This window comes from Drosophila gunungcola, unplaced genomic scaffold, assembly GCF_025200985.1.
Source record: "Drosophila gunungcola strain Sukarami unplaced genomic scaffold, Dgunungcola_SK_2 000001F, whole genome shotgun sequence".
Classification (NCBI taxonomy): Eukaryota; Metazoa; Arthropoda; class Insecta; order Diptera; family Drosophilidae; genus Drosophila; species Drosophila gunungcola.
In genome coordinates this window covers 13,958,144-13,983,117 of record NW_026453197.1, presented here as the reverse complement: position 1 = coordinate 13,983,117, position 24,974 = coordinate 13,958,144, and the positions used below count along the sequence as shown (strand labels likewise).

The following is a 24,974-nucleotide window of genomic DNA, read 5'->3' as shown; positions in this document are numbered from 1 at the left end:
GAAAGAAGAAGCAGACCAAATTGTAGTTGTATATTTTAGTGCTAGCGAAATTGTGAATTTTGGCCAATAAATATCAAATTGTAATGTGCCAGAGCGACTCGACGATTCGTGCGTTGGCGGCGTGTTAGATTAGTGCGAGAAACGATTCGCGTTCGAGTGAACTATGACCCCTTCTGGCCGCCGTAGCAACGGTGCCCCTGCATTTTAGCGAAAGGAAACACTTAATGCCCAATAAAAAGCGCACGCGCGCATAAAATGCACCATTAAAGGCCACAGAACTTAAAGTTTTTCATAGCAAACAGCTGGGAGCAGCGAGAGTATCACAAATTACATTGGTAAGCCCAGAGCCATGCCCCCAATCATCATTTTTCACCATACCCGATTTTGCTTATGTACATATGCATATATATACGCGATATAAGCGATGTCAAAACGGACGTGAGTGTGAGTGCTTGGACTTTCGTAAACAACACATGCGGGTCAATTATTTGAATGAATTTTGTTAGTTGACTAAAAACTCCCAGCTCTTGGTCTTTATCACTGGGGCGATGAGGAATCGAAATCCCAGGCGCTACATATGTATGTACATCTGTCTTATCGGCATGCGTCATACGACGAGCTACTGGGCTGCACCCGCACCACAGAACTCGGACTCCCTGAAACACCGAAGCACTGGCGATCGGAAAGGCCACGCATATCTTGAATTTAAATACAATTTCCCCTCCGCCGAACGCCCAGCATGTAAACACCCACAAACAATTGGTGGGGCCACAGATATCCCTTGTTAAGTTCCCGAAACAGTGCTACAATATATTTCGATCCTGGAAATCAGAATTTATATTTTTTTGTTATTTTTAAAAGTGTTTTTAAGCATTGAAAGACGTCTGTGGCACCCCCCTTTTTAGTCATGCGCTGACGAGGGCGCCAGTTAGTTGACCCAATTATCAGCCAGGTCCCATCAAACTCCGCACCCCGAGTAATGTCAAATGTCACATTTATGCTATGCTATCCTTATCCTTGCAGGCTGAAACGGAATTACATAAATCGAGCCAACCAAGCGCCATGCGAGCCTCCATTCCGCCTGGCATTCGAGTGGTGCGCGGACCCAATTGGATCTGGTCGAATCAAGGTAAGAACGCAACGAGGCAGCCACGGGCCAACTTGTTTACCCACCTCCAAAGGGGCGAATTAACTTGCCATCCGCTCTCTGTTTATAAATACGTGTGTTTTTGTTAGAAAGTATAAACTGAAATCGACGTACGGTAGAGATTAGTCGGGGAAACTCAGCTACTTAAGCGTAAAGTTCAAATATATTGGGAATGCCAATGTTTTCTCATATTTAATCTTAAATAGTAGTTTTCACACTCGCTTAGATAAATAAAAACTGTCATTAAGTTTAGACTTTCAAAGAAAACCCAATATTATACACTTGTAAAATTTTAAGGTTATTAATTTCTAAAAATGTAATTGAGGAAACAGCATAATTTGATTAACTATATTATTTATCTCAAAATGCAAATGTAAATGCCAGTGAAATTTTTCACATCCTATTAAAAATCAAAATCAGATTGTGTTTGCTGACAAATGTGATAAAATGTTCAATAACTATTTCGCAACTGAATAATTTCAGAATTGCAGTTTGATTGACCTGTACATTAAGTACTCAAAAAATGTGTTTTTGAAGAGAATTTTTGTGTTACCGATATTTACTGTATACCCGAAACTGAACTCACTTGGCATTGGCACCCGTGACTGGTCGGGGAGGGAGGTTGGGAGGGGGCATTGCGGGCGGCGGCGGTACGGAGAGGTGTACGTCCGTGTCCGTTGCTGCTACTCGGGGCGTTGTTGTATGTAAAGAGGACGCGCCTCGCTATTTTTAGCAACACTCACTGCGGCAGCAGCGAAATTCTTGCGCTTACCAATTGCTTCTGCTTTCGTCGCTTCGTTTTATGGTTCATACATATATGGCGGGGATGTGTGGTTCTCGATAGTACATATACACTATAGCACCCTACGTGGCAGGTAAATATGCCCGTAGGCAGCTGCCCGCGGAACAATAATATTGCGTAGTTTTTAATTGAATTAATTGTCGTTAGCTGGAAATAATTCGTATAGTGAAAAAAAAATGGTAAAGTTCACAGCTAAAAAGCTAAATAAAACGCCTGCAGTTTACCTTCTAAAAAGATTTTAATTTAAAAGCCCCAATTTTAGTTTTAATTTTACAACGTTGTAAACATGTTTTTAGATTTTATTACCATGTCTTTTTAATGGACCAAAAACGTTTAATTTTTTCAAACACATTTCAGATATGAATAATTTTTCAAACATTTGTTAGTTACTAGCTAATGAAAATGCTATAGTTTTACAAATGTAATGTAATTATTAAAAGAAAAAATATTTGAATATCGTTTTTGTAATATAAATTGAAAAACCAACAATTATTTAAAATAATAAAAACTGTTTTTTTTTTTAAAACATTAAAGCCTTTGTGAACATTTTTGGTAGATCTGGAAATTAGTCTACCCAATTTTTTTTTAGTTTAATTTTATTACCACTAACAAATAAGTTAGTTGATCACTCTATTTCGATGTTATTTTATACATAGTACGACACACCGTTTAAATATCAAGTTTGAGGGAATTTATTATGGTTTTTATAATTATATATTATTCTAAAACACTTATACTTGACAAACAATCCACAAGTGCTGGGTGTTCATAGAAAAATATTTCGCTGAGTAATACTTGAGCCTATTGAAGGCTCCAACTGCAGCTGCACATGGCTGCAGTAAATGCACACACGGATTAGGTCATGGTATGTGTTCCTCCCCTCGTGAACTGCAGTTCCTCTTCGGAAAATAAGCCTGTGGCATATGTCTGGCTAACACGTCAGGCGGCAAGGGCGCGTGCCATTTTGTCTCCAACCTTTTTGGAGTGTTTATTTTTAGGCACCGGGTAGAGATCGCGGGTTCTTAGTTCCAGCGTGCCTGCAGATTGGGGAGAATGTGGAGAGTTTATTTTAGGGCCCTGGTATTCCTTTTGCTGGGGAGTGTTGAAAATAGACATAAACAAAAGTTTCAGACGGGAGCAGCACAGCCATCGGTGCTCCCATTCCGCCCCAGGCCAACATCAAATGTCACCCTCTAGAGAACGTTTTCACATCCCCACCCGTGTTTTGGGGTAATTATAGAGCAGCTGCACGTCCGAGTCCGAGTGCATAACTAAAATCCGCTTGGAGCCCGAGCCAGAGTCAATGATTGTGGGTATTTATAGTCATGGCGCGTTGTTTATGAGGGGGAAGTGTGCGCCACAGATGTCTAATATCCACCGGATGTTGATGTGGATGTGGATGTAGATGTAGATGTGCATACAATGCAAGGAGGAGCCTGGCTGCAGCTACATAGAATCTGAATCTGAACCACATCTAAACCAACTCACATCGCAACGCTTCCAACTTTGTTTCATTGCTTACGCAACAGACGACGGAGAAGGTCACGTTGGAACCGTTTGCGAAATCGGACGTTGCGGATCAACACACTCGCCGGAAAACACTGTCGTGGTCAACTGGGATTCCGGACACCGGACCAACTACCGGGTGGGCTATCAAAACCAGTACGACTTGATAATTGTGGATAATGCCCAAGTTGGTAAGTAAAAATGTGTACATTATGGGATTAAATTGCATTTAACAACATCAAGTTTATCTGATTTATATGTATGATTTTTTGAAATACTAACACAGTAAAAGCTTTAATTATATACAAATTCTTCCAATAATAATTATAATTAAAAGTAATTATCTATTATTTACCGAGCTCAACATTCCAATCATTTATCCGCAGGAGTTCGTCACCCGAATGTCGTCTGCGATGGCTGTTCTAAGGCGGGCATTGCCGGCATAGTATTCAAGTGCGCCCAGTGTGCCAACTACCACCTCTGCGCCTACTGCTACGCAGAGGATCTGCACGACGTGGAGCACCCGTTTGTCCGCTACACCTCGCCCAACTCCCTGGGCGTGCGAGTGTCAACGAGAAAGGGCTCCAAGCGCATCCAGCTGCGGGGCATCTTCGTTGGATCCAAGGTGGTGCGCGGTCCGGACTGGGAGTGGAGCGAACAGGACGGCGGCGAGGGCAAGACGGGGCGGGTAATGGAAATCCGGGGCTGGGACAACGAATCGTGTCGCAGCGTGGCCAACGTATCGTGGGTAACCGGATCGACGAACGTCTATCGTCTGGGCCACAAGGGCAACGTGGATCTGAAGTACATAACTGCTACGTGCGGCGGCCATTACTACAAGGACCACATGCCTGTGCTGGGACAGCCGGAGGAGTTGCAGCCGGTGGCGCCGATGGTGAAGCCAAGCTTCCATGTGGGCGACCGCGTCAAGGTGTGCCAGGAGGTGGATGCCCTGATGAAGCTGCAGCAGGGCCATGGAGGATGGAATCCGCGCATGGTCGAGCATTTATCCAAACTGGGCACTGTGCATCGCATCACGGACAAGGGCGACATACGGTGAGCAACTGGCATACATTTAAATTTATTTGACTCTCTAACCCAATTCAAAATTCAACAGTGTCCAGTATGAGAACTGTCCCAATCGATGGACCTTCCATCCCGCCGCCCTCGTAAAGGTTGTCTCTTTTCGCGTCGGTGATCTGGTCACCATTATCAACGATGCCAACAAGGTGCAGCAGTTGCAGAAGGGCCACGGCGAATGGATCGAAATCATGCGACACGTAAGTGAAGATTCCATAACAAATACATTTGATATTAACTTTTAAATTGTAATATATTGTAAAATTAAATGAATCTTTCAGGCCCTTGGAAAGATTTGCAAGGTTGTGAAGGTGTACTCGGACGGCGACTTGCGTATTCAGCAGCTGGACGACGGCTTCGAATGGACCCTTAATCCGAAATGTGTCAAACTTGAGCGATCGCCGCTGGCCACGGCCGCTGAACGCTCCAACAGCATGATGGATCTTAGCCATCGGCGAGCGGACCACGTCATGACACCGCTTTCGGGGCTCTCGGGCAGCTCGGTGGCGGACAAACTGGTGCGGGAGGCCGCTCAGGGTCATTTGGACTTCGTGCGCCAGTATCTGGACGTGAATCCCGGCCAGGTAGACGTGATGAGTGGCGGAAAGGCCTGCATTCAGGTCGCCTCGCACCAGGGCTACGTCGACCTTGTCAGCTACCTCATCTCGAAGGGTGCCAATGTGAACGCGGTTGACAAGGAGGGCGACTCTGCCCTGCATTACGCAGCCTTCGGCAATCAGCCGGCCACGATGCGTGTGCTTCTGCAGCACGGAGCCGAGGTGAACTTCCTCAATTCGAGCCACTGCTCCGCTCTGCACATCTGCGCGCACAAGAAAACGCCGCACTGCGTCCGCGAGCTGCTGCAGCATAACGCCAACGTGAACATCCAGGACTCGTACGGTGATACGGCGCTTCACGACGCCATCGGCAAGGAGAACACGGAGGTGGTGGAGTTGCTTTGCAATGCCCCCAACCTGGACTTTACGGTCAAGAACAATCGCGGCTTCAATGTGCTCCATCATGCGGCGCTCAAGGGCAATGTGGTGGCCGCCCGCCGCATCCTGCTGCTCTCGCGCCAGCTGGTCAATGTGCGCAAGGACGATGGCTTTGCGGCCCTTCACTTGGCCGCCCTTAACGGACATGCGCAGGTTGTGGAAACGCTGGTCACCGAGGGACAAGCGGAGCTGGACATACGCAACAATCGCCGGCAGACGCCCTTCCTACTGGCCGTCTCACAGGGACATGCCGGGGTGATCGAGCGACTAGTGCGTCTCTCCTGCGACGTGAACGCCAAGGATGAGGATGGAGACAATGCCATGCATCTGTGTGTGATCAAGAAGTCCAATCTGCAGTCCGCAGCCGAACCGCAGCCCGAGGAGGCACCTGAGATCCACAAGTTTTACCTGAGTCTAGTGGAGACGAGCGTGCGGGCCGAGGATCGCCTGATGTACAGCATCCTGATCTATCTTTCGAGGGCCGGCTGCCGAGTGGAGCTGAACAACGCCAATGCGAGTATTTTTGAGTGGATTACGGACCTAAACATCAGGAAGCTGATCTTCGGGCAGCAGGGCGAAGTAGAGACACTGCCCAGGAACCTCCAAGCCTTGGAAATGTCCGCACCCACTGCCTCTGGCGAGGATGTGCCAACTGTGGCTGGAGCAGAATCCAATGGAGCTGGTCCAGCAGTAGCGGCACCGATGCCACCGCAGCGCCAGCAACTAGATCTAATGCCAAAGCCAAACGAGATACCATCCGCTTCATCAGCAGCCGCCGCTCCATCGACGCCCTCGGCCTCGCCGGGCGTGAAGAAGCTGAACTCGGACGCAGTGCAGCAGAATGTCTCGCCGCAGGTGGCGCCGCGCAAGAAGGCTCCCAAGCCACCGGTGACCTCAAGCTCGAGCAGCACAGCGTTGGAGGCCGGGGCGGCGGGTCTTGGCCCAAGTCTGGTGATCGTGTCCGGTCCCCAGGAGTGCATCGTGTGCAATGAGATCCTGCAGCTAGTGCGCTTTGAGCCGTGTCAGCACCAGATCGCCTGCGAGGAGTGCGGCATCCGGATGAAGAAGTGTCTGCGCTGCGGCGTGGTAATCGAGCGGCGTCTGACCGCCAGCGGGCGGATAGTGGCCCTGCCCACGTCCACTTCCTCACCGAGTGACCCCACACGCCTGCCGTCCGGGGATCTGCTGCGCTACCTGGAGAACAAGGTGCAGGAGTTCGAGGAGTCGCACTTCTGCGGCATCTGCATGGAACGCAAGCGGGACGTGGCCTTCCTCTGCGGCCACGGAGCCTGCTCCCACTGCGCCGAAACGCTCCGCACATGCCACATGTGTCGCAAGACAATACTCAAGAAGATCAACCTGTACTGAGCAGCGGAAACGGATACGGATACGACAGCAAGATCGGATCAGCAGCAATTCAACCAGCAACCAAAGTGGCTTGTATATATATATCATACACAAAATCAACACTGAAAACACACCCAACACACACCCACACGAACTATTTATTTATTGAACACCGACGACGAATTTGAAGCGCTCTTTTTGTAACGGTTTATCAACGGCATCGTATACATAAACAATTTATTGTGCACCCTTCACGTGTCTAGTTATTAGCCTCGTTTAACCATGTCTGGTAACGATAAAAACAAATAGGAAACAAACTAAATGCATAAATATATTTAATAGTCATTTAATTGCAAATATACAAATATAAAACATAAATTTAAATGGGTTGTTTTTAATGGATGACGGTTTCCGAATTTTAGCAAAGGTTTTCTAATTATAAGTTTTGTTAAAGAGGAATAACAATTCCTTTATCCTATACAAAATAATGTAAATAAGCTTGTACGTGTACTGCTATTGCAGAATACTTACTTAGCTAGGATAAAATGTACCTAAATTTTCCTAGGTACAGGTACAAATGATTAGGTGCAATACTGCAGCATGGTGGGAAAAGCTTACTATAGATAGTGCTAACTGCGTTATTTGTTTTAATGATTAACCAATTCCTTTATTGTTTAATTAATGTATAGTAGTCCATATTTGCAGGGAATAATAAACAAATATCCAAAGTAAAACAAATCAGGGAAATCAAAACAAGATGCTTATATTTTTTTAAGAAAAACAATCGATAAATGCCGCATCTCTCGGTCATCGATAACTCCCAGCAAGAAAAAAACCAAACACGTCACAACACTTTGGCCGCAGTCCCACGCGTAATAAGAGATTAGGACAAAATGGCCAAACAAGTGTCCGATTTCCAGGGCAGCAAGATGCAGTTCTACCAGAAGCTAGCCCTGGCCCTTATCCTTGGAGCCGTGCTCCTCTCCCTGCCGGCCTTATGCGCCGGCCAGGGCAATCCCAGTTTCAAATACTCGCGGGAAGCCAACGAAAACTTTGATCCGGTAAAGGCTCCGCGGGCGGAGCACCATCACGACCACGATCATGATCATGGGCACGGGCATCATCATCACGACCACGATCATCACCATCATGACCACGACCATGATCATCACCATCATGACCACGACCATGATCATCACCATCATGACCACGATCATGGGCACCACCATCACGGAGAAAGTCACACTAAGTCAAAGCCGGCATTGGGTATGTAACTAGCTCTCATATATCAAATACATAAGCTGACCCATTTTTCTTATAGATATGAGCACCATTTGGCTGCACTCCATCGGTTCCACGCTGCTTATCAGTGCCGCTCCCTTTGTGCTGCTCTACATCATTCCCCTCGACAACAGTGAGGCTATGAAGCCGCGTCTCAAAGTTCTCCTGGCCTTCGCATCCGGCGGCTTGCTGGGCGATGCCTTCCTCCACTTGATTCCGCATGCCACGCACCCTCATAGCCACGGAGAAGACGACCATGGCCACGACCATCATCATCACCATCATCACGAGGGTGAAGAGGATGGTCACGGACATAGCCACGACATGAGCGTTGGTCTGTGGGTTCTGGGCGGCATCATTGCCTTCCTGTCGGTGGAGAAACTGGTACGCATCCTTAAGGGCGGACAAGGAGGACATGGACATAGCCATGGAGCCCCAAAACCCAAACCCATGGCTCCCAAAAAGAAGTCTTCTGACAAGGAAGACAGCGGAGATGGAGATAAACCTACAAAGCAGCCCAAGGCCAAGTCAAAGAAACCAGAACCCGAGCCGGAGGGCGAAGTTGAGATATCCGGCTACTTGAACCTGGCGGCCGACTTTGCCCACAACTTCACCGACGGTCTGGCCATCGGTGCCTCCTACTTGGCGGGCAACAGCATTGGTATTGTAACCACAGTCACCATTCTGCTGCACGAAGTGCCCCACGAGATTGGCGACTTCGCCATCCTGATCAAGTCGGGATGCTCCAGGCGCAAGGCAATGCTGTTGCAGCTGGTCACCGCCCTCGGAGCGCTGGCGGGCACAGCCCTGGCCCTTTTGGGAGCTGGAAGCGGTGACGGATCGGCGCCATGGGTTCTGCCCTTTACCGCCGGCGGTTTCATTTACATTGCCACAGTGAGCGTGCTGCCGGAGCTGCTGGAGGAGTCCACTAAGCTGAAACAGTCACTGAAGGAGATCTTCGCACTGCTCACCGGCGTAGCCCTAATGATTGTCATCGCCAAGTTTGAGTAGTGTCCAGGGTTGGATGGGTTAATGCAGAAAATAGTTCTAATCGAGCGGGCTGAAGTGAAAGGGCATACAATTTTCTGATATTAGGATATTCAGTCCCCGCGATTATTTCTCAATACAATCGAGGGAGCGTTATTTAAGAGTTTTAAAGCCTTAAAAATTTGCGCTTTACTTTGAAATGAAATTTTTATAAATAGTCAAAAATACATTGTAAAAAGAAATCCTCACTGCCGCTTTTCCCCATTCAGTGTGGTTTTGATCTCGTTAAGGCAATACTCAGCCTGCTCGACGGCATCGGGACTCTGGTGCTGCTTGCCCAATTTCCACGCCAGTTTGCAGGCTTCCTCTGCCTGTTTCATCAGACCTTCGCGCAGATACACCAGACCGAGATTGGCCTGCAGGATGCCCTCCTGGGTGGCGTCCTTGAGCTCCTTGGTCAGTTCCACCGCCTGCATAAGGGTCTCCTTCGCCTCGGTGTACTTTTCCAGCTGAAAGATATCCGATTATTTATGTATTTCCGGAAAGCTAGCGGACCTACGTTCACATACGCCACGCTAATGTTGTTCAAGATGGTCACAGAGGCGTCGTTGACAGCACCGTAAACGTCGATTAGCGTGTCGAAGGCCTCCTTGAAGAGGTTCTTGGCCTCCAGGTACTTGCCCTGCTTCATCAGCAGCTGGCCAAACCTGAAAATACACGCATGAAGAAACACATTGACTGGAACTGCAACTGTGTGCTGGGTAGCGGCAATGGAAACACCTTCAATACCAATTCTTTGTCAGGCCATAAAGCTCCAGTATGTCCTTGTCGTCGGGCATTTTCTCCAGGAGTTTGGCCAACTGTTTCAGCGTCCAGGTGAAGCCTTGGAAACTCTTCTCCAGGTCACCCTGCAGCTGGGACATGTGCGCTATCTTGGAGCTGATGTGGAGTATCTGAAGAAGATGAAGGAGATCTTAACTGGAGTAGGATTCTAAGGGGCTCACTCACCTTGGGACTTTCTTCGGTGTGGCCATCGGCAAAGAGGCGCTTCATCACGTCCGTGAAGATCTTTTCCGCCTTCTTAAACTGCTCCCGCTCCATGGCCAAATTGGCCATCAGATCGAAAACATACGTGATGCCGTCCTTGTTTTGAATATCCTGGGCCATTCGCAGGGCCAGGTGGAGCATCTGCTCGGCCTTGTCGTACTGTTCCCTCTGGATGCAGAGGATCGATCGCTTTATAGTCTTCACTAGCTTGTCCTCCGGAGTCTCCTCCTTTTCGTCACCGCCTCCAAAAAGATTAAACGTAAAGGCAGCTGAGAAGGCCCAAAACATTCCGCCGGAAGAACTTGGAGCGGGTGGAGCTATCCAGGACACCTGGTGATCTGCAGCATAGGCGCTCAGCGATCGTGATCCTGTTCCAAATCCCGGCCGTTGGGTGCTTCGCTTCAGAGACGCCGAGTGACAGAATTCCCTGGGATTTGGGGCAAGCCGGAGCCTGCCCATTACTTGGCTCAGTTTACAAATGTTTTTTACAATCATGTTTTTAGAGCTTAATTCATTTTATAGCTTAACTATGCAGATGTTTTTTAAAATGTGTTTTTCTGTAATTTATTATTATGAAATGCGCTGCAGTGTTGCAAAGCGCGGTAAAAGTGATTTAAACATGCATTTTTAACGTTTGAAAATGTATTGCTATGAGCTACAGTAAATAAAACTCTGTTTTTTAAATATTTTAATCTGTTAAGACTTTGAATGATATATATTATTTAAAATTATTTATTATTTAAAAGTTTATCAGTGATGAACAAACTTACAAATGTTATCTTATCAGATTTTGTCATAACTGAAGTAACTGTTAAAAATATATGTTAACATATTTTAACTTTTATGAATTTAAAAAAATCCATTTTATTTATATTTTAAAGTTGTATTTTTTTTTATTTCCAGCCACTATTGGCATCCGATAGTTACCCAGCCAAAACTATCGATATCCACGACACGGGCGATATGCCTACCCCATCCACTTTGGCCCGAAGCAACCCTGCACTGCATATTGATGGCGGATTGACGCTCTTTCGCTAGCAAAATAAATTTTCTGATCGAGAAAAGGTGCATGAAAGGACGAGGAGTGAACTCTAATAGCAGTGCATGAAATAGTTGTGGGTCCGCCGGCGTTACCTACGTTTTATTTCAGATCTTTCCAGTGTAGTTCAGCGCGTGGCCATCGTTTTTCGCCATGAGACGGCGCAGCGAGCGAAAAAAGTCGTCGTCGCCCGCTCCGGTGCCGGTGGCACGGCGTAGTCGCCGCTCCCGCAAGGTGTCCGAGAACGAGAAGACGGAGGACGAGACCACTGGCCAGAAGGAGACCTTGGACACACCCACTGAGAACATCGGACAGACGGAATTGGCGCACGCCTCTGCCGCGCGCTCCGAAGAAATCAATGAGGGGCGCGCCTCGAGCGAGGAACGTGCCGGATCCGGAGCATCGCCAGTGCGCAAGAGTCGCGGCAGCCGGACGACGCCCAAGAAGCGCGCGGAGGCCAAGGGCGGCGACAAGAATAAAGCGGTGGACACCATCCCCGAGGAGGAGCCGGAGAACGGCCAGGATGTGGCCAAGGACAGTGTGCAGGAGCAGGAAACGGCTGTGGAGCCGCCAGCAAAGGCTCAGGAGAGCGAGTCCGAAGAGCTTGCCAAAAAAGAGGATCAGCCGGCTCCAGTCCCAGAAGAATCCCAGCCAGAACCCACTGTTGCCAAGGATACAGAAGCTGAGAAAGAGGAGGATAAACCCCAGCCGGGCGCCCAAGCTGCCGAGGATGACAGCAGCAAGCAGAGCGAGCCAATTCAAGAGGTAAAAGTTCCTTCTCCTTCCAGTAAGGATGAGGAACATCTAAAAACGTCTAGCGATGTATTAGACATTCAGACAGAAGAGGTCGAGGAAAGGGACGAAGACGCCCCAGCTCCAGCGGATCGCAGAGAGTCCAAGAAGAAACACAAGGAGCAGAAACAGGAACAGCAGGCCAAGGAGGAGGAGGACCAGAAGGAGAACCGCAAGCAGAAGGAGGAAAAACCAGAACAAATTCAGGATGAACCAGCAGATCTTCCGAACGACAAGCACGAGACAACCGTAAACAGCAGCGCAACCAACACAACCACCGCTCCAGCACTCCAGCAGCAGCGATCGGTAAGGAAGCGCAAATGGCTGACGAACAAAAAGTCCTTGGACCGGGCCCCACCAGTGCTTGCCATTTCGACGGATTCCCTGAAGAACATAATAGCCGACGTGGTGCAGCCGGTGCCCCTCAGCGATGTGCAACTAGAATCCTCTTCGGAGGAGGAGGGCCTGGTCACCAGCGATCGGGAGTCGGAGCGATCCGGTTCGCCGATGCCAGCCTCCGAGGCGCGCAAGGAACGCGAAGCCGACGCCATTACCGCAACAACCTGCGACACCGGCGTAGAGGCGACGACAGACAAGGAAGGCGCAGGAGCCACTGGGCGGACCACTCCCACGCCAGCCGCAGACACGGTGCCGGCGCAGGGCGGCCAGAGCAAAGCCACAGCCGCCACGGCCGCACCACATATCGTCCGCTCTCCTAGTCCTGCGCGCAACCGCGCCAGCCATGTGCTCTACATCACCAACCTGGTGCGCCCCTTTACGGTGTTGCAGCTAAAAGGCCTGCTGGCGCGGACGGGAAAGATCGTCGATGAAGATGGTTTTTGGATAGATCGCATCAAGTCTAAGTGCTTCGTTGCCTACTCTACTGAAGAGTAAGTATATTTTCTTAATTTCGGTACACCTGCATCAGAAGGGTTTTTAAAGTCTTTATTTAACAAATAATGACGATAATATATTAAAAATGATTAAAACACTGATCAATTTATTAATAACATTGTAGCGAGGCTATTGAAACCCGCCATGCCCTGCACGGAGTTCGTTGGCCAGTCTCGAACCCGAAATGTTTGAACGTGGATTTCGGCAGTCGCACAGACATGGATCGTGCGATACTTTCAACGAAAGACGAAGCTCCAAGGTATGGCCAGGAAAACACCAGAGATAACCAGCAGTCGGGCAACGCTTGGTCCCGATTGGAACCGACGGACAAAAAGGTAAAAGATTGTTGTCATAACAACATAACAACAGCCAGTTAATTGCCATTTTACCGTGCAGCCTGTGCGCCCAGTACGCGAATGGGATGTGGGCAAAAAGGAGCCAAGCGACCACGACAAAATCAGCAACGACAGACGTCGGGGGAGCAAGGATCGACTGGACTCGAGATCTCGGGACGCGGAACGCCCCGGACAGGAACGCAAACGCTCTAGGGATAAAGAGGGGCGAGGACGCGACCGGGAGCGGGACCGCAACGACCGCAATGCACACGCAAGAAGCCGCAGTGGATCACCAGGTAAGCTACATTTCTAGAAGGTATGGCCATGATTAACAATGCCTATTACTGTAAACAGCGCCCAAAACTAAAAGGAAGGAGAATGAACCTCCTATCAGGCTATTAGATGATCTATTTCGTAAGACTAAGGGAACGCCTTGCATCTACTGGCTGCCGCTGACGCCGGAAGCTGTAAGTTGGAAAACTAACTTTGAATTAGGAATTAATATAACATTGCTTAAATGTGTAACATCTTCCTTACAGATCGCTGAAAAGGAGGCATTCCGTCAGAAACGCATCGAGGAGCATAAGCTGCGCATAAAGGAGAGGGAGGATCGTCAGAAAGAGCGTGAGAAGGATCGCGACCGCCAGCGCGACACACGTCGCAATCGTTCCAATGAACGGAGACGATCACGCAGTCGCGAGCGCGAGCGACGACGTTACTAGGCGGAGGCTTGAGATTAAGCAAATAAACGTTGAAAATATCTCAAAAACTGACATCAACATCCACAAAAAACCGAAAATGATAAACAGCAACTAAAACTTCTGCAGGGTTCCATTACCACCCAAATAATTTCCATTTTTCGAACGTTTTGCGTTCCCAAATATACCGACGTTGTAATATTCAACTTGAAGTGAACACACTTCAATTTGAATATTTCCTTCAACGTCATATCCATATTCTAATTTTGAGATTTCCAATTCTCTTTTCTACGTTATTTTTCTCATAGTTGTTGTTTCATATATACCGCATATATATTACATATATATATATATAACCTGATTTGATTTCTTTCCTCAAATGTAGCATTTTACAGCGCCTAACGTCACCTCACCCCAAAAACAACCACAGCCCCCCAACAACCAGCGACGCCAGAAATGCGCCGGCATCACCGTCAACGCAATGGAACCTTACCGTCGGATTCTAGAAACTCTTGCAGCAAGTTTCATGCTTACATCTATATATTAAACAAACAGAAAATTGATCAATTGTAACATCAATGTTTCTTAAAATTTTAATGAACTTAGAAATACAATTTAACAACAGTCGGCAAGCTTGTGACAATGCCAAAACCATAAATGTGTTTTAAATGTCTGAGAAATAAACATTAATTCCGCTCGACTTTCATGAAATCGTTTGTTATTCTATAGCACTAAATTTATTTTGTCTAAATAATTTATGCGGTTTGATTGAATTCCCTAAATATTTTGTTAATTTTTTGTGTGACATTTTTTTGTAACAGAAAAAATGTTGAAACCAAAATACTTTTATTATTTTTTTTAACTTAAAACAAAAGGATTAACCAGTACCTTAAAATTATAGCCGTTAAAAGAATACCGCTATTAAAATTAGAATTTTCGATAGTTATCGAACTGTCTAAAAAAGTATGTCACTTGTGCTATCGATATGTTTTAATTTTTATTAACATTAATTTAGTGAAAAAATGTGGTCCGACACAATTTTAATTGTATTTATATCGGTGTGCACCGCTTTCCTGGGTGAAGGTGAGTGAAAATCCAGTTAAGTTGCGGAGATTTACCATTTGCTTTTTTTAGGACTCACCTGGGTGCTGGTTTACCGGACGGAAAAGTACCAAAAGCTGAAGACCGAGGTGGAAAAGCAGAGCAAAAAGCGTAAGTTGGTCAAAGAGTATATCCGGATGGTCACGAGGTTACACCTGTATTTTCTTGCAGTGGAGCGCCGGAAGGAGATCCATGGCGATTCCCTGGACAAGGCGGTGAAGAAGAAGATCGAGCGGGACGAGGAGAAACTGAAGAACAACAACCGCGACCTGTCGCTGGTCAAGATGAAGTCCATGTTCGCCACGGGCTTTGCCTTCACCGCTTTGTTGAGCATGTTCAATAGCATCTTTGACGGCCGGGTCGTCGCCCAGCTGCCCTTCACGCCCATCTCCTGGATCCAGGGCCTGAGCCACCGGAATCTGTCTGGCGACGACTACACGGACTGCTCCTTCATCTTCCTCTACATCCTGTGCACCATGTCCATTCGCCAGAACATTCAGAAGCTTCTGGGCTTTGCGCCATCGCGTGCCGCCAGCAAGCAGGGAGTGGGTCTTTTTGGTCCTGCTCCCGGCCAGTTCAAATAGAAAATTCACAATTCATTAAATTAGCTGCATTTAGTCTTTAATGCACCATCAACAACAATCCTAGCTTAAAACATTATTTAACTCGTACATGGGTTGGTCCACAATCAGCCTGTCGAAGCTCAGGCGTGAGAGGTCAATAGTCCGGAACTGCCCGTCCATGATCAGCTCGGATACGGCGCGTCCCACGGCCAGGGACTGCTGGACTCCATGTCCACTGAAACCAGTGGCAATATACAAGTTGTTGTAGTACGGATGGGCTCCCACAATGCCGTTTTCGTCGTAGACATTCTGATCGTAGCTGCCCGCCCAGCTGTCCACCACTCTGGCTTCTCCCAGGGCGGGAACTCGCTCTGCCAGCTTGGGTCTGATGTGCTGATCAAAGTACTGCGTGTCCACCGACGGGCTATGACCCTCCTCAACCGAATCCTGTCCGCATATGTAGTTGCCGCCCAAGCCGTCTCTGCGAATGAAGATGCCCGAAGGATCGATGGTCATGGGCATGCTCATTCCAGGTGCACTTTGAGCCAGTGAGTTGATGGCGTACAAGTAGCGCTTGCGTTCGTCAATGGGCAGGGGAACCCGGAGCACTCCCGAGCCCACTCCTATCTTGGCAAGACGTGCCACCTCTCCGGATCTGGCGCCGGCTGCTATAACACACAGGGCAAACTTGCAGGTGCGTCGCGTGCCATCGGCCAGCTGGATGACTGCCTTGTCCAGGCCCGTGTAGCTGCCCTCGTCGGAGCCGCCCACCACAGTTATGTCCGTTTGGGACAGGAATTCGAAGTCCACCACCTGGCCACTGATGAAATGCGCACCGTAACCGCTGGCAGAGCGCCTGAAGTTGGTAAGCAGGGCCAAAGGATTGAACCAGCCCTCCTTCTCCAATCCGTGACAGCCCAAGACGATACCCTTGGTGTTCAGCCAGGGAAACCGGACCGCCAGCCTATCCGCCGTCAGCAGTTCATTGCGGGCACCCAGTTCGTTTTGCACTTGGGAGGAGCGCATCAGGCTTTCGGCATGCTCCTCGTCGGCCAGCATCAGGTGACCATGGGGCGTGAATTGCAGGGGCACTTCCTCGCCAAAGTGCTTCTTGGCACCTCTCAAAAACTCGGCGGCAAAAAGCGACATCTGGATATTTTCGGGCAGGGAGAATTGCTGGCAAAGACCGCCCACAGAAACACGAGTGGCAGACTGAGCGTACTGTAATAACCAGGAGGATTAGAGGCATATAGGGTATGCGGCATCAAGGATCCACTCACCGTGTCATCCCGCTCGACCACCACCACATTGAGGCCATCGCGAGCCTTCTCCTTCAGCCAGTAGGCGATGGAGCTGCCCACTCCGCCTCCACCAATGATTAGCACATCGCAGTGGGTCTGGAAGTCATCCACCAGCGAGGGATCCTTTTCCCGCTCCCCGGCGAACTTGAACTTGGTCTGGGTCGGGATGCGGTCTTCCTCGGGTTCCGGATCCTTGGGCACAAAGAACTCCTTGACTTTGCGCATATCGTTGCCGAGCAAACGAAGGGTTCGTCGTATCGGATGGAGATCATCTTTGCCGGATTTGTCGTCACCAGGTGATCCACTTCCGGTGTTTGCTGCTCCAGCCGAATAAGTCCGGCGCTGCAGAAGGCGCACCACTTGTCTGTACCGCAACATTTTTAGCCTATATATGTTATTTTAATTCACATTCCGTATTTTGGGTCTTATTTTGTAATAGTGATAACGTGCGAATGAAGGCCCAAATTGTTATCGATACAAAAATCGAATTCGAAATAAGCCTCCCGGCCTTTTAACAACTTTGATTTGAAATTAAAACCAACCGAGCATGTAATTAAAATCATATTTTTTGGATGCTTTAATATAAGCAGAAAATCATTATAACAAATTACCTTAAGTAAAATAGTATTTTGTTATATATATTTCAAATTAAACTTATCTAATCAGGAAAGTATTATCCGCATAGGTGTTCTTTTTTTTCTTTAGTTGTTTTAACTGTTGTGATGTTTTAACTTTTTAAAGCAACAATACTGAACTTAGTAAAGATTCGCTCAGTGTATGTATTATTATAACACCCTAACCGATAAATATTAACCGATAAGCAACCACATTATCCAACACTGTCAGGCAGCCGAAAACGAATAAGAAGAAGCAACATTACTAGGCATTTTTGATTTGGAATTGGAGAAAAAACAAAAGAATAGTCGGCCATAATTGTGACATTAGCAAATTGAGAGTTCTACAACATGACCAACGCAACGGACATCGGTGCCCACGACGTGGAGATGGAAGTGGATCCCACGGCCGAGACGCTGGCGGATGAGAAGAAGAACCAAGATGTGGCCGCAGTGCAGGAGATTCGTGAGCAGATTCGTCAGATCGAGAAGGGGGTGGCCTCCAAGGAGTCGCGGTGAGTGGTTACAGACTTACAACCTACTCTTGAGTTCATGGTTTCAATTTCGCCGACAGCTTCATCCTGCGCGTCCTTCGCAATTTGCCCAACACCCGCCGCAAGTTGAACGGCGTTGTCTTTCGCAATCTGGCACAAAGCATCTATCCAGTTGGTGCGGATCGCGAGGCTGCCGTGGCCCTAATGCCCGCTGTGGAGAAGGACGCCACCGAACTGCCCGATGTGCCCAAAAAGCAAGTGGCCAGCAAGGCTCCGATTGCCGAGGTTGATGCCTACTTCTACCTACTCCTGCTGGTCAAGTTGATCGATGCCAGCGATCTGAAGCGCGCCGGAACCTGCGCAGATGCTTTGATGGCTAAGATCTCCATCCAGAACCGCCGCACCCTGGACCTGATTGGGGCCAAGTCCTACTTCTACTTCTCGCGCGTGGCGGAGCTTAAAAACTCACTGGAGGGCATCCGCGCCTTCCTGCACGCCCGCCTGCGCACCGCCACGCTGCGCAACGACTTCGAGGGTCAGGCTGTGCTGATCAACTGTCTGCTGCGTAACTATTTGCACTACGCTCTGTACGATCAGGCCGACAAGCTGGTGAAGAAGTCCGTCTATCCGGAATCGGCCAGCAACAATGAGTGGGCCCGCTTTCTGTACTATTTGGGTCGCATCAAGGCCGCCAAACTGGAGTACAGCGATGCCCACAAGCATCTGGTCCAGGCGCTGCGTAAGTCACCGCAGCATGCGGCCATCGGCTTCCGCCAGACGGTGCAAAAGCTGATCATCGTGGTGGAGCTGCTGTTGGGCAACATCCCGGAGCGTGTGGTGTTCCGGCAGGCCGGTCTGCGTCAATCCCTGGGCGCCTACTTCCAGCTCACGCAGGCCGTGCGTCTGGGCAACCTGAAGAGGTTCGGCGACGTGGTTTCGCAGTACGGACCTAAATTCCAGCTAGACCACACGTTCACACTGATCATCCGGCTGCGCCACAACGTGATCAAGACAGCGATCCGCTCCATTGGACTCTCGTACTCGCGCATCTCGCCCCAGGACATTGCCAAGCGGCTGATGCTCGACTCCGCCGAGGATGCCGAATTTATCGTGTCGAAGGCCATACGGGATGGAGTGATCGAGGCCACGCTGGACCCGGCCCAGAACTACATGCGCAGCAAGGAGAGCACCGATATCTATAGCACCCGGGAGCCGCAGCTAGCCTTCCACGAGCGCATCTCGTTCTGCCTGAACCTGCACAACCAGAGCGTGAAGGCCATGCGCTATCCTCCGAAGTCGTACGGCAAGGATTTGGAGAGCGCCGAGGAGCGTCGCGAACGGGAGCAGCAGGACCTCGAGCTGGCCAAGGAGATGGCCGAGGACGATGAGGACGGTTTCTAAACGGCGGCTGCTGCTGCAATTCAGTTTGTACTTGCATTCTTTTTTGATAGAAACATAACCCGCAATTAAATAAGTTACAAAATTATAAGTACTCTGGGATCGGCAAGGTGCTATTTTATTTTCGAGACGAAACAAGAAATATGGATAAAATCAATTTAAAATTTTTAAGAGTAGAGACGTCTGGCAGCCCTGGCGCGCATATATTAAACAGTCTGGCTAGCGGCTTATGGACGTTTTCTGCTGGTGTATTTTGGCCACCGATGTCAACGGTCACACTGGCGCAAACAACACAAACAGCAGCCACGGTCACACCGAGACAAAGTGGAAGGGAAATAGAAAATTTGATTTTGACAAAAAGTGCACACAATGCAAACGAATTAGAGTGCGTGCACGCTTTGAATGCCCAAATCCGCGAGACGCCCACGCTGACGTAGCAACAATTGTCGCCGGAAAAAGGGAAGCGCGCGCGTTGCGAGGAATATCGCGGAAATTGCAGAATTTTTGGCAGCGGCGAGTAGTCTCCCCCGAATAACAGCGGCCCAACGAGAATAGCGGCGAGTGTTTTGCCAAGCAGCGAGTGCCTGGCCAATGTGGTGCAGCCCCCTGCTGCCCGCCGCCCGCGCACCCCCTACCCCGCTAACGCGCAAAATATACGCGACTAGTTGTAGTTGTGGGCAGCAGCCGATCAGCTCGGCCTTTGTGAGCAGATTAGTGGCGAAAAACGCCAGCGAAAAGCCAATTAGCAGTGCCCCGGGTAGCTGGGCCGGTGTCCACTATCCATTGTCCAGGATCGAATCCCAGCCAGCTTTGGACGATTCCGGCTGTGATGCAGCAGCAGCTGCGACTACTGCTGCCACCTAACGAGATTCTGGACGCCTTTTGCACCCACCACACGTAACTAGAGCACCCACACACACGCGCGCGCACATACACAAACAGAGCAACGGGAGCGACGGGCCAACGGGCGAACGGGCACACTAGCGTGTGGCCATTGATGCAGTGCAGCCGCCGCTTGCAGGGATTCGGGATCGGTAGGTGAAAGGACTGGGACAAACGTGGAGATGATTTGCAAACAGGACGTGCTGCTGTGGTTTGAGAAACTCGAGAGCTACAATCGGATCGAAACGATGTACGCCCTGCTCACCGCCTGTCTGCCGTTTGAGCTGCGCTTCCTGGGCACGCTTCTCGAGGAACAGGGTCGGTGCGACTCGGAAACGTTGCGCGGCATGGAGCTGCGGGCGAACAATCCGCACGAGCTGGCCGCCGACATGGTCAACTGCCAGAAGGGCGACCCCACCGACCGGAAGATCCGGCGCAAGATGGCCCTGTATCTGGCGCTGATCCGTGCCTGCAACCGGAACTGCGTCAGTGAGATCTACCGCACGCTGGAGTGCTGGGGCGAGTGCGATTTTGGCTGTATCAATGACCAGGACACTCTGCTGGAGCTGCTGCTAGTCTACACGATGGCGGCCATCCACCCGGTGTTCTCCATGGAGGAGCAGAAGAAGATCTTCGGCATACTGGCCAAGATCAAGGAGAACAAGCTGGTGGCCGAGCGGTTCGCACCGCAGATGCAGACACAGTCGCAGACGCCGACGCCAGCAACCCACCATCCGCACCCGCCGTCCCCACACGACCTGATCCTGCAGCAGCAGCCACCACATGTGATCCACCAGATGCCGGGGCCACAGCAGCCGCCACCCCACCCGCAGCATCCGCAGGTGGTGCAGATGGTACAGACGCCGCAGGGCAACATCCCCATGCTCTTTCCCCAGCACTTTCCCAAGGTGAGTTGTCAAGCATAATCCAATCGCGGGCAGACTAAGCTCATTCCTTTATCATTTCGTTTCAGCTTATTCCCAGCGCTGATGGAACGCACCAGATCAGTGTCGACGGCATGGCGCATCTGATGCAGCCGAACATCACCATTCCAGCGGACACGAGTGCCATCATCGGTCACCAGAACACTGGGTGGACGATGCGCCACTACGTCCCACAACCGCCCCACCAACAGCCCGCTTTGCAGCAGCAGCAACAGCAGCAGCCGCAGAGTCTGGACCATCAAGTGCCACCGGCCAGCTCGCCCATGCTGAGCCAGCAGTCCTCTCCCTCGAGCAGCCGGACCACGAGTCCCCAGCGGGACCGGTCCCTGATCAACGTTCCACTGCAGGCGCAGCAGCAGGCGCATCAGCAGCCGATGAGGAACATGTCGCAGCGACTGGCGGGGCAGAAGAATGCGCGACGTCCTTCGGCGGAGACAACGCCGCCGCCAACCTCGATTGGCGGCGAGCAGCAGCACGATGTAATTATCAGACTACTAAAAAAGTAGCGCATTATAAGACGTAGCTTTTCCGATGAAAAATTTACTGCGTAATTTGTATCTTTCGGAAGTGAATTAGAATACATAGCATATTTATAGTCTTACATGAACAACCTATATTACTTTCCACTTGTATTTTATTTATTTAGTTAATTAACTTTCGATTCCGGCTATGTATCTGCATAAGTATTTTATCAATTTATTGTCTTAAGACAATGCTCAGCGTTGAATAACACTAACAACTTGTTAATTGTTCATTGCAGGGTATTAACGAAGGCGGAAGCAGCAATTCTAGTGGAACCAGCCTGCACAGCCTCATCCGCAATGGTTTCCCGCGGCCAGGACACCACCATCGAGTCAAGGCAAACGCATTCATACCACAGCAACAGCAGCAGCAGCACTTTCAGAACCCCAACTACAATATGAACGTTATGATGCAGAGTATGAATATGAACGACGATGGCAGCAGTTCGATGATGGGCATGAACTCAAACAAAAGTACGGCCACCACAGGCAGTGAATCGGGCAGCTCGAATGGATCCTGCGGCGACCTTTCGCCCTCGGAAACGCCGACGCCTACGCACCTCTCATTGCCACTGCACACTGCGGTGGATGCGGGCATGGGCATGCTCACCACGGTGCCGCCCGTCACTCTTGGCAACTATCAGCCAAAGCAGCATCACCTCAGCTACAAGCAGCAGCAGCAGCTGAACTTGCAGCACCGGCTAAACGGACGCAATGGGATGGATAAGAGCTACCAGCAAGTATACACGACGGGAACGCCGAGCATCGTCAGCGATGCGCAGACCATCAGCAGCGGCAGCCTGCAGCAGCAGCAACAACAGCAGCAGCAGCAGACGCTGCTCATCAGCCAATCGCCGGTGAGCACGCCGACGACAACAGTTCTCCTGCAGCCGCAACAACCGCCGCCCACAGCCTACAACGCGAGCTATCCATATCACCAGCGAGGACCCCCGCCGCCCCAGCAGACGATATTCCAGGCGCACAGTGCGCCGCCGCCGCAGACGGTCCGCGGTGGCCTCCGCTATCCGATGGGTCCGCCGCACAACGGCGAGTTCATCTACCCGGCCTTCCACACGAGCCTGGCCTTCCTGCCGATGCCGGCGGGCGGCACTCCCGCGGCGGTTACGCCGCCGCAGCTGCAGAGCACGGCGGCCGTGGTCAGCACGAACGCGGTGACCGTGCAGACGGTGCCAGCGCCGCAACAGCAGCAGGTTCCCAGCACGACGCCCTACAGCGCGCTCACCGTCTGCCCCATAACGGGAGCGGGCGGCGGCGGGAAACGGACAGAAGGTGATCTCCTGCTACAACTGCGGATCGCAGACGCACAGCGGACGGGAGTGCCAGGAGGCGTCCATGGAGGATGTGACGCGAAGCGCCAGCTACAAACTGGACTACTCGGAGACGAGCATGGACGCGAACTCCGCGGGCGATCACCACAAGGATGTGGGTGGCATGCAGATCAATGCGGCAACGACTGCGGGGACGGTGACCAGTACGGGGAAATAATACGGAGGGTCCATATATTCACGTACATATATGGAAATATAATTACTGCTATATATTAATGATTATGCATAATCCTAACCTACTTATACGAATTACCATTTATTATGATTGTGTAGTGCGGAAATCAAATTTCTCGCCTTTGCCACGTCTCTTAGTTCGGTAAGCCTCTCAATTCGCGTTAATTCGATTTGAAGATCGGCGGCAGGCGGCTGCCTAAGTCTTGACAAACCTTATCCGTAAATAAGATTGATTTAGATGCGCCCTGTCCTGCCACAGAATACACACTACACACTACCCACTATGCCCCCACAAACCAGAACTACACACACACATAGTCGATAACGAATTTTAGTCATATGCCACTCTTAATATTTCTAATGTTAAGTTGAATGTAAAACAGCAATAAGTAATTATCCTAATCCGCGTTCCGTACACTCACTCTCACGGGCAGATGTTGCCCACATGCCGCGATCGAATTAAGCTAAAGAAACATTACGTAAGCCGCAACGCGACCACGGAAGGCATAACCAAACCGTAAACGTATCGAAGGAGATGAAGTAAACTCTAGGAAAACAGAATACAGAAATCAGAAAACAGAAAACACGTAGCATACGGAATACCTAGCAAATATATATAAATTGATTATGTGTATAAACAAACGAGCGTAGCAGCACAATGTGCATAGTTAACCGACTTCTTATTCCAACTTAACCTTCTGATTTTCTCACCAAGCGTAATCTAGTTACTCCTTCATCTATTTATTTGCTGCTCCTTTGTTTAAACATGTATTTTAGCAATGTTTTTTTTTTTTTGTACTTTATATGAATACCTACATACTTATATACATATATATATATATAAATATATATATATTTATTAATATTATTATTATTTTAAAGCAAACAATCGTATATGATACACTCTTATGTGGATAGGGCGTACATTATTGCTAAGCACTCTGTCTAATTATTATTTTATGTACTCACAACTTGACCCTCGATCGTGTGGGCAACTGTATATGTATGAACTGGCCAAGTTATAGAGAATAACCGTTAAGGTCATGCCAAACCCGCCCACGGTTGACCACAAAATACAATTGCCTGCCCTTAGTTTCTTATGTATAGACGTTGTTAAAATTTTGTAAAGTCAGCAGACGAACTGCAAGATAATGAGAGGAGAAGCAAATGATTTACATGAAATACACACTTTTCTGAGTTTGCTGCTAATGCGTAGGCATGACAAACAATTATTATATTTCATTGAAATAATAAAAACAAATTGTTTCTAAAATTCGTGTAAAAACACAAAGCTAAAAAGCCAAACTGCCTTTATTTCTTACGCTTCTCTCTATAAACGTTTTCAGCCCATCTTCGACACTCAAATCGTTTAGCAGGTGGCCAGATATGCAGCAAAATGGAAAGAGATCTGCTGGTGCTCTTAACATGGATTGCTGAAATGCACCCTCGTTAAATTGCCAACTCCTCTCTGTGCTTTATAAGCAGGTTGTACAGTGGCTACTAGCGAAGACAATATATTTAGCTTGAATTTAAATTAATTTCGTTTAGGCCTAAATGGAATTGCATACTTATTTGGGATTTATGAAGCTTAAAACATACTTGATAATATAAAAATAAGTAAATTCAACTGGGCGTTGAATGAAACCAATTACTAAATAAAAAAAAGACAAACTTATATTCTTT

General features: G+C 49.1%; 8 protein-coding genes across 9 annotated transcripts; 6 read left to right on the top strand and 2 right to left on the bottom strand.

The window, feature by feature from the left end:
• Nucleotides 1–9: 9 nt before the first annotated feature.
• Nucleotides 10–7,255, top strand: LOC128262860 (E3 ubiquitin-protein ligase MIB2). The gene is made up of 6 exons (XM_052997415.1): nucleotides 10–335; nucleotides 1,024–1,129; nucleotides 3,479–3,646; nucleotides 3,842–4,511; nucleotides 4,573–4,735; nucleotides 4,817–7,255. Exons 2-6 carry the CDS (start codon nucleotides 1,063–1,065, stop codon nucleotides 6,896–6,898), a joined length of 3,150 nt encoding a protein of 1,049 aa, XP_052853375.1. The 5' UTR covers nucleotides 10–335; nucleotides 1,024–1,062; the 3' UTR covers nucleotides 6,899–7,255.
• Nucleotides 7,256–7,653: 398 nt separating this feature from the next.
• Nucleotides 7,654–9,393, top strand: LOC128262879 (protein catecholamines up). Its single transcript, XM_052997446.1, has 2 exons — nucleotides 7,654–8,143; nucleotides 8,199–9,393. Exons 1-2 carry the CDS (start codon nucleotides 7,771–7,773, stop codon nucleotides 9,167–9,169), a joined length of 1,344 nt encoding a protein of 447 aa, XP_052853406.1. The 5' UTR covers nucleotides 7,654–7,770; the 3' UTR covers nucleotides 9,170–9,393.
• Nucleotides 9,310–10,806, bottom strand: LOC128262883 (tetratricopeptide repeat protein 19 homolog, mitochondrial). 2 transcript variants are annotated; one of them, XM_052997449.1, is made up of 4 exons: nucleotides 10,154–10,805; nucleotides 9,935–10,098; nucleotides 9,705–9,852; nucleotides 9,310–9,654 (listed from the first exon to the last, which is right to left on the bottom strand). In XM_052997449.1, the coding sequence occupies exons 1-4, from the start codon at nucleotides 10,685–10,687 to the stop codon at nucleotides 9,391–9,393; spliced, it is 1,110 nt and encodes a 369-aa protein (XP_052853409.1). In that variant the 5' UTR covers nucleotides 10,688–10,805; the 3' UTR covers nucleotides 9,310–9,390. The 2 variants fall into 2 exon arrangements, with proteins under 2 accessions (XP_052853409.1, XP_052853411.1); XM_052997451.1 differs by lacking the exon at nucleotides 9,310–9,654 and having other exon boundaries at nucleotides 9,713–9,852; nucleotides 9,926–10,098; nucleotides 10,154–10,806.
• Nucleotides 10,807–11,148: 342 nt separating this feature from the next.
• Nucleotides 11,149–14,608, top strand: LOC128262867 (apoptotic chromatin condensation inducer in the nucleus). The gene is made up of 6 exons (XM_052997423.1): nucleotides 11,149–11,257; nucleotides 11,343–12,913; nucleotides 13,042–13,252; nucleotides 13,314–13,548; nucleotides 13,607–13,719; nucleotides 13,792–14,608. Exons 2-6 carry the CDS (start codon nucleotides 11,385–11,387, stop codon nucleotides 13,972–13,974), a joined length of 2,271 nt encoding a protein of 756 aa, XP_052853383.1. The 5' UTR covers nucleotides 11,149–11,257; nucleotides 11,343–11,384; the 3' UTR covers nucleotides 13,975–14,608.
• Nucleotides 14,609–14,888: 280 nt separating this feature from the next.
• On the top strand, nucleotides 14,889–15,693 carry LOC128262887 (calcium load-activated calcium channel). The gene is made up of 3 exons (XM_052997455.1): nucleotides 14,889–15,033; nucleotides 15,085–15,162; nucleotides 15,223–15,693. The coding sequence occupies exons 1-3, from the start codon at nucleotides 14,973–14,975 to the stop codon at nucleotides 15,633–15,635; spliced, it is 552 nt and encodes a 183-aa protein (XP_052853415.1). The 5' UTR covers nucleotides 14,889–14,972; the 3' UTR covers nucleotides 15,636–15,693.
• Nucleotides 15,651–17,403, bottom strand: LOC128262872 (FAD-dependent oxidoreductase domain-containing protein 1). The gene is made up of 2 exons (XM_052997437.1): nucleotides 16,895–17,403; nucleotides 15,651–16,835 (listed from the first exon to the last, which is right to left on the bottom strand). Exons 1-2 carry the CDS (start codon nucleotides 17,291–17,293, stop codon nucleotides 15,696–15,698), a joined length of 1,539 nt encoding a protein of 512 aa, XP_052853397.1. The 5' UTR covers nucleotides 17,294–17,403; the 3' UTR covers nucleotides 15,651–15,695.
• Nucleotides 17,404–17,742: 339 nt separating this feature from the next.
• Nucleotides 17,743–19,512, top strand: LOC128262876 (probable 26S proteasome non-ATPase regulatory subunit 3). The gene is made up of 2 exons (XM_052997443.1): nucleotides 17,743–18,044; nucleotides 18,104–19,512. Exons 1-2 carry the CDS (start codon nucleotides 17,881–17,883, stop codon nucleotides 19,422–19,424), a joined length of 1,485 nt encoding a protein of 494 aa, XP_052853403.1. The 5' UTR covers nucleotides 17,743–17,880; the 3' UTR covers nucleotides 19,425–19,512.
• A 152-nt stretch (nucleotides 19,513–19,664) lies between these two features.
• On the top strand, nucleotides 19,665–24,590 carry LOC128262866 (ataxin-2 homolog). The gene is given in 4 exon segments (XM_052997422.1): nucleotides 19,665–21,211; nucleotides 21,277–21,726; nucleotides 22,008–23,042; nucleotides 23,044–24,590. Coding segments are annotated over 4 exon segments (2,442 nt in total). The 5' UTR covers nucleotides 19,665–20,485; the 3' UTR covers nucleotides 23,275–24,590.
• The last annotated feature ends 384 nt before the right edge of the window (nucleotides 24,591–24,974 follow it).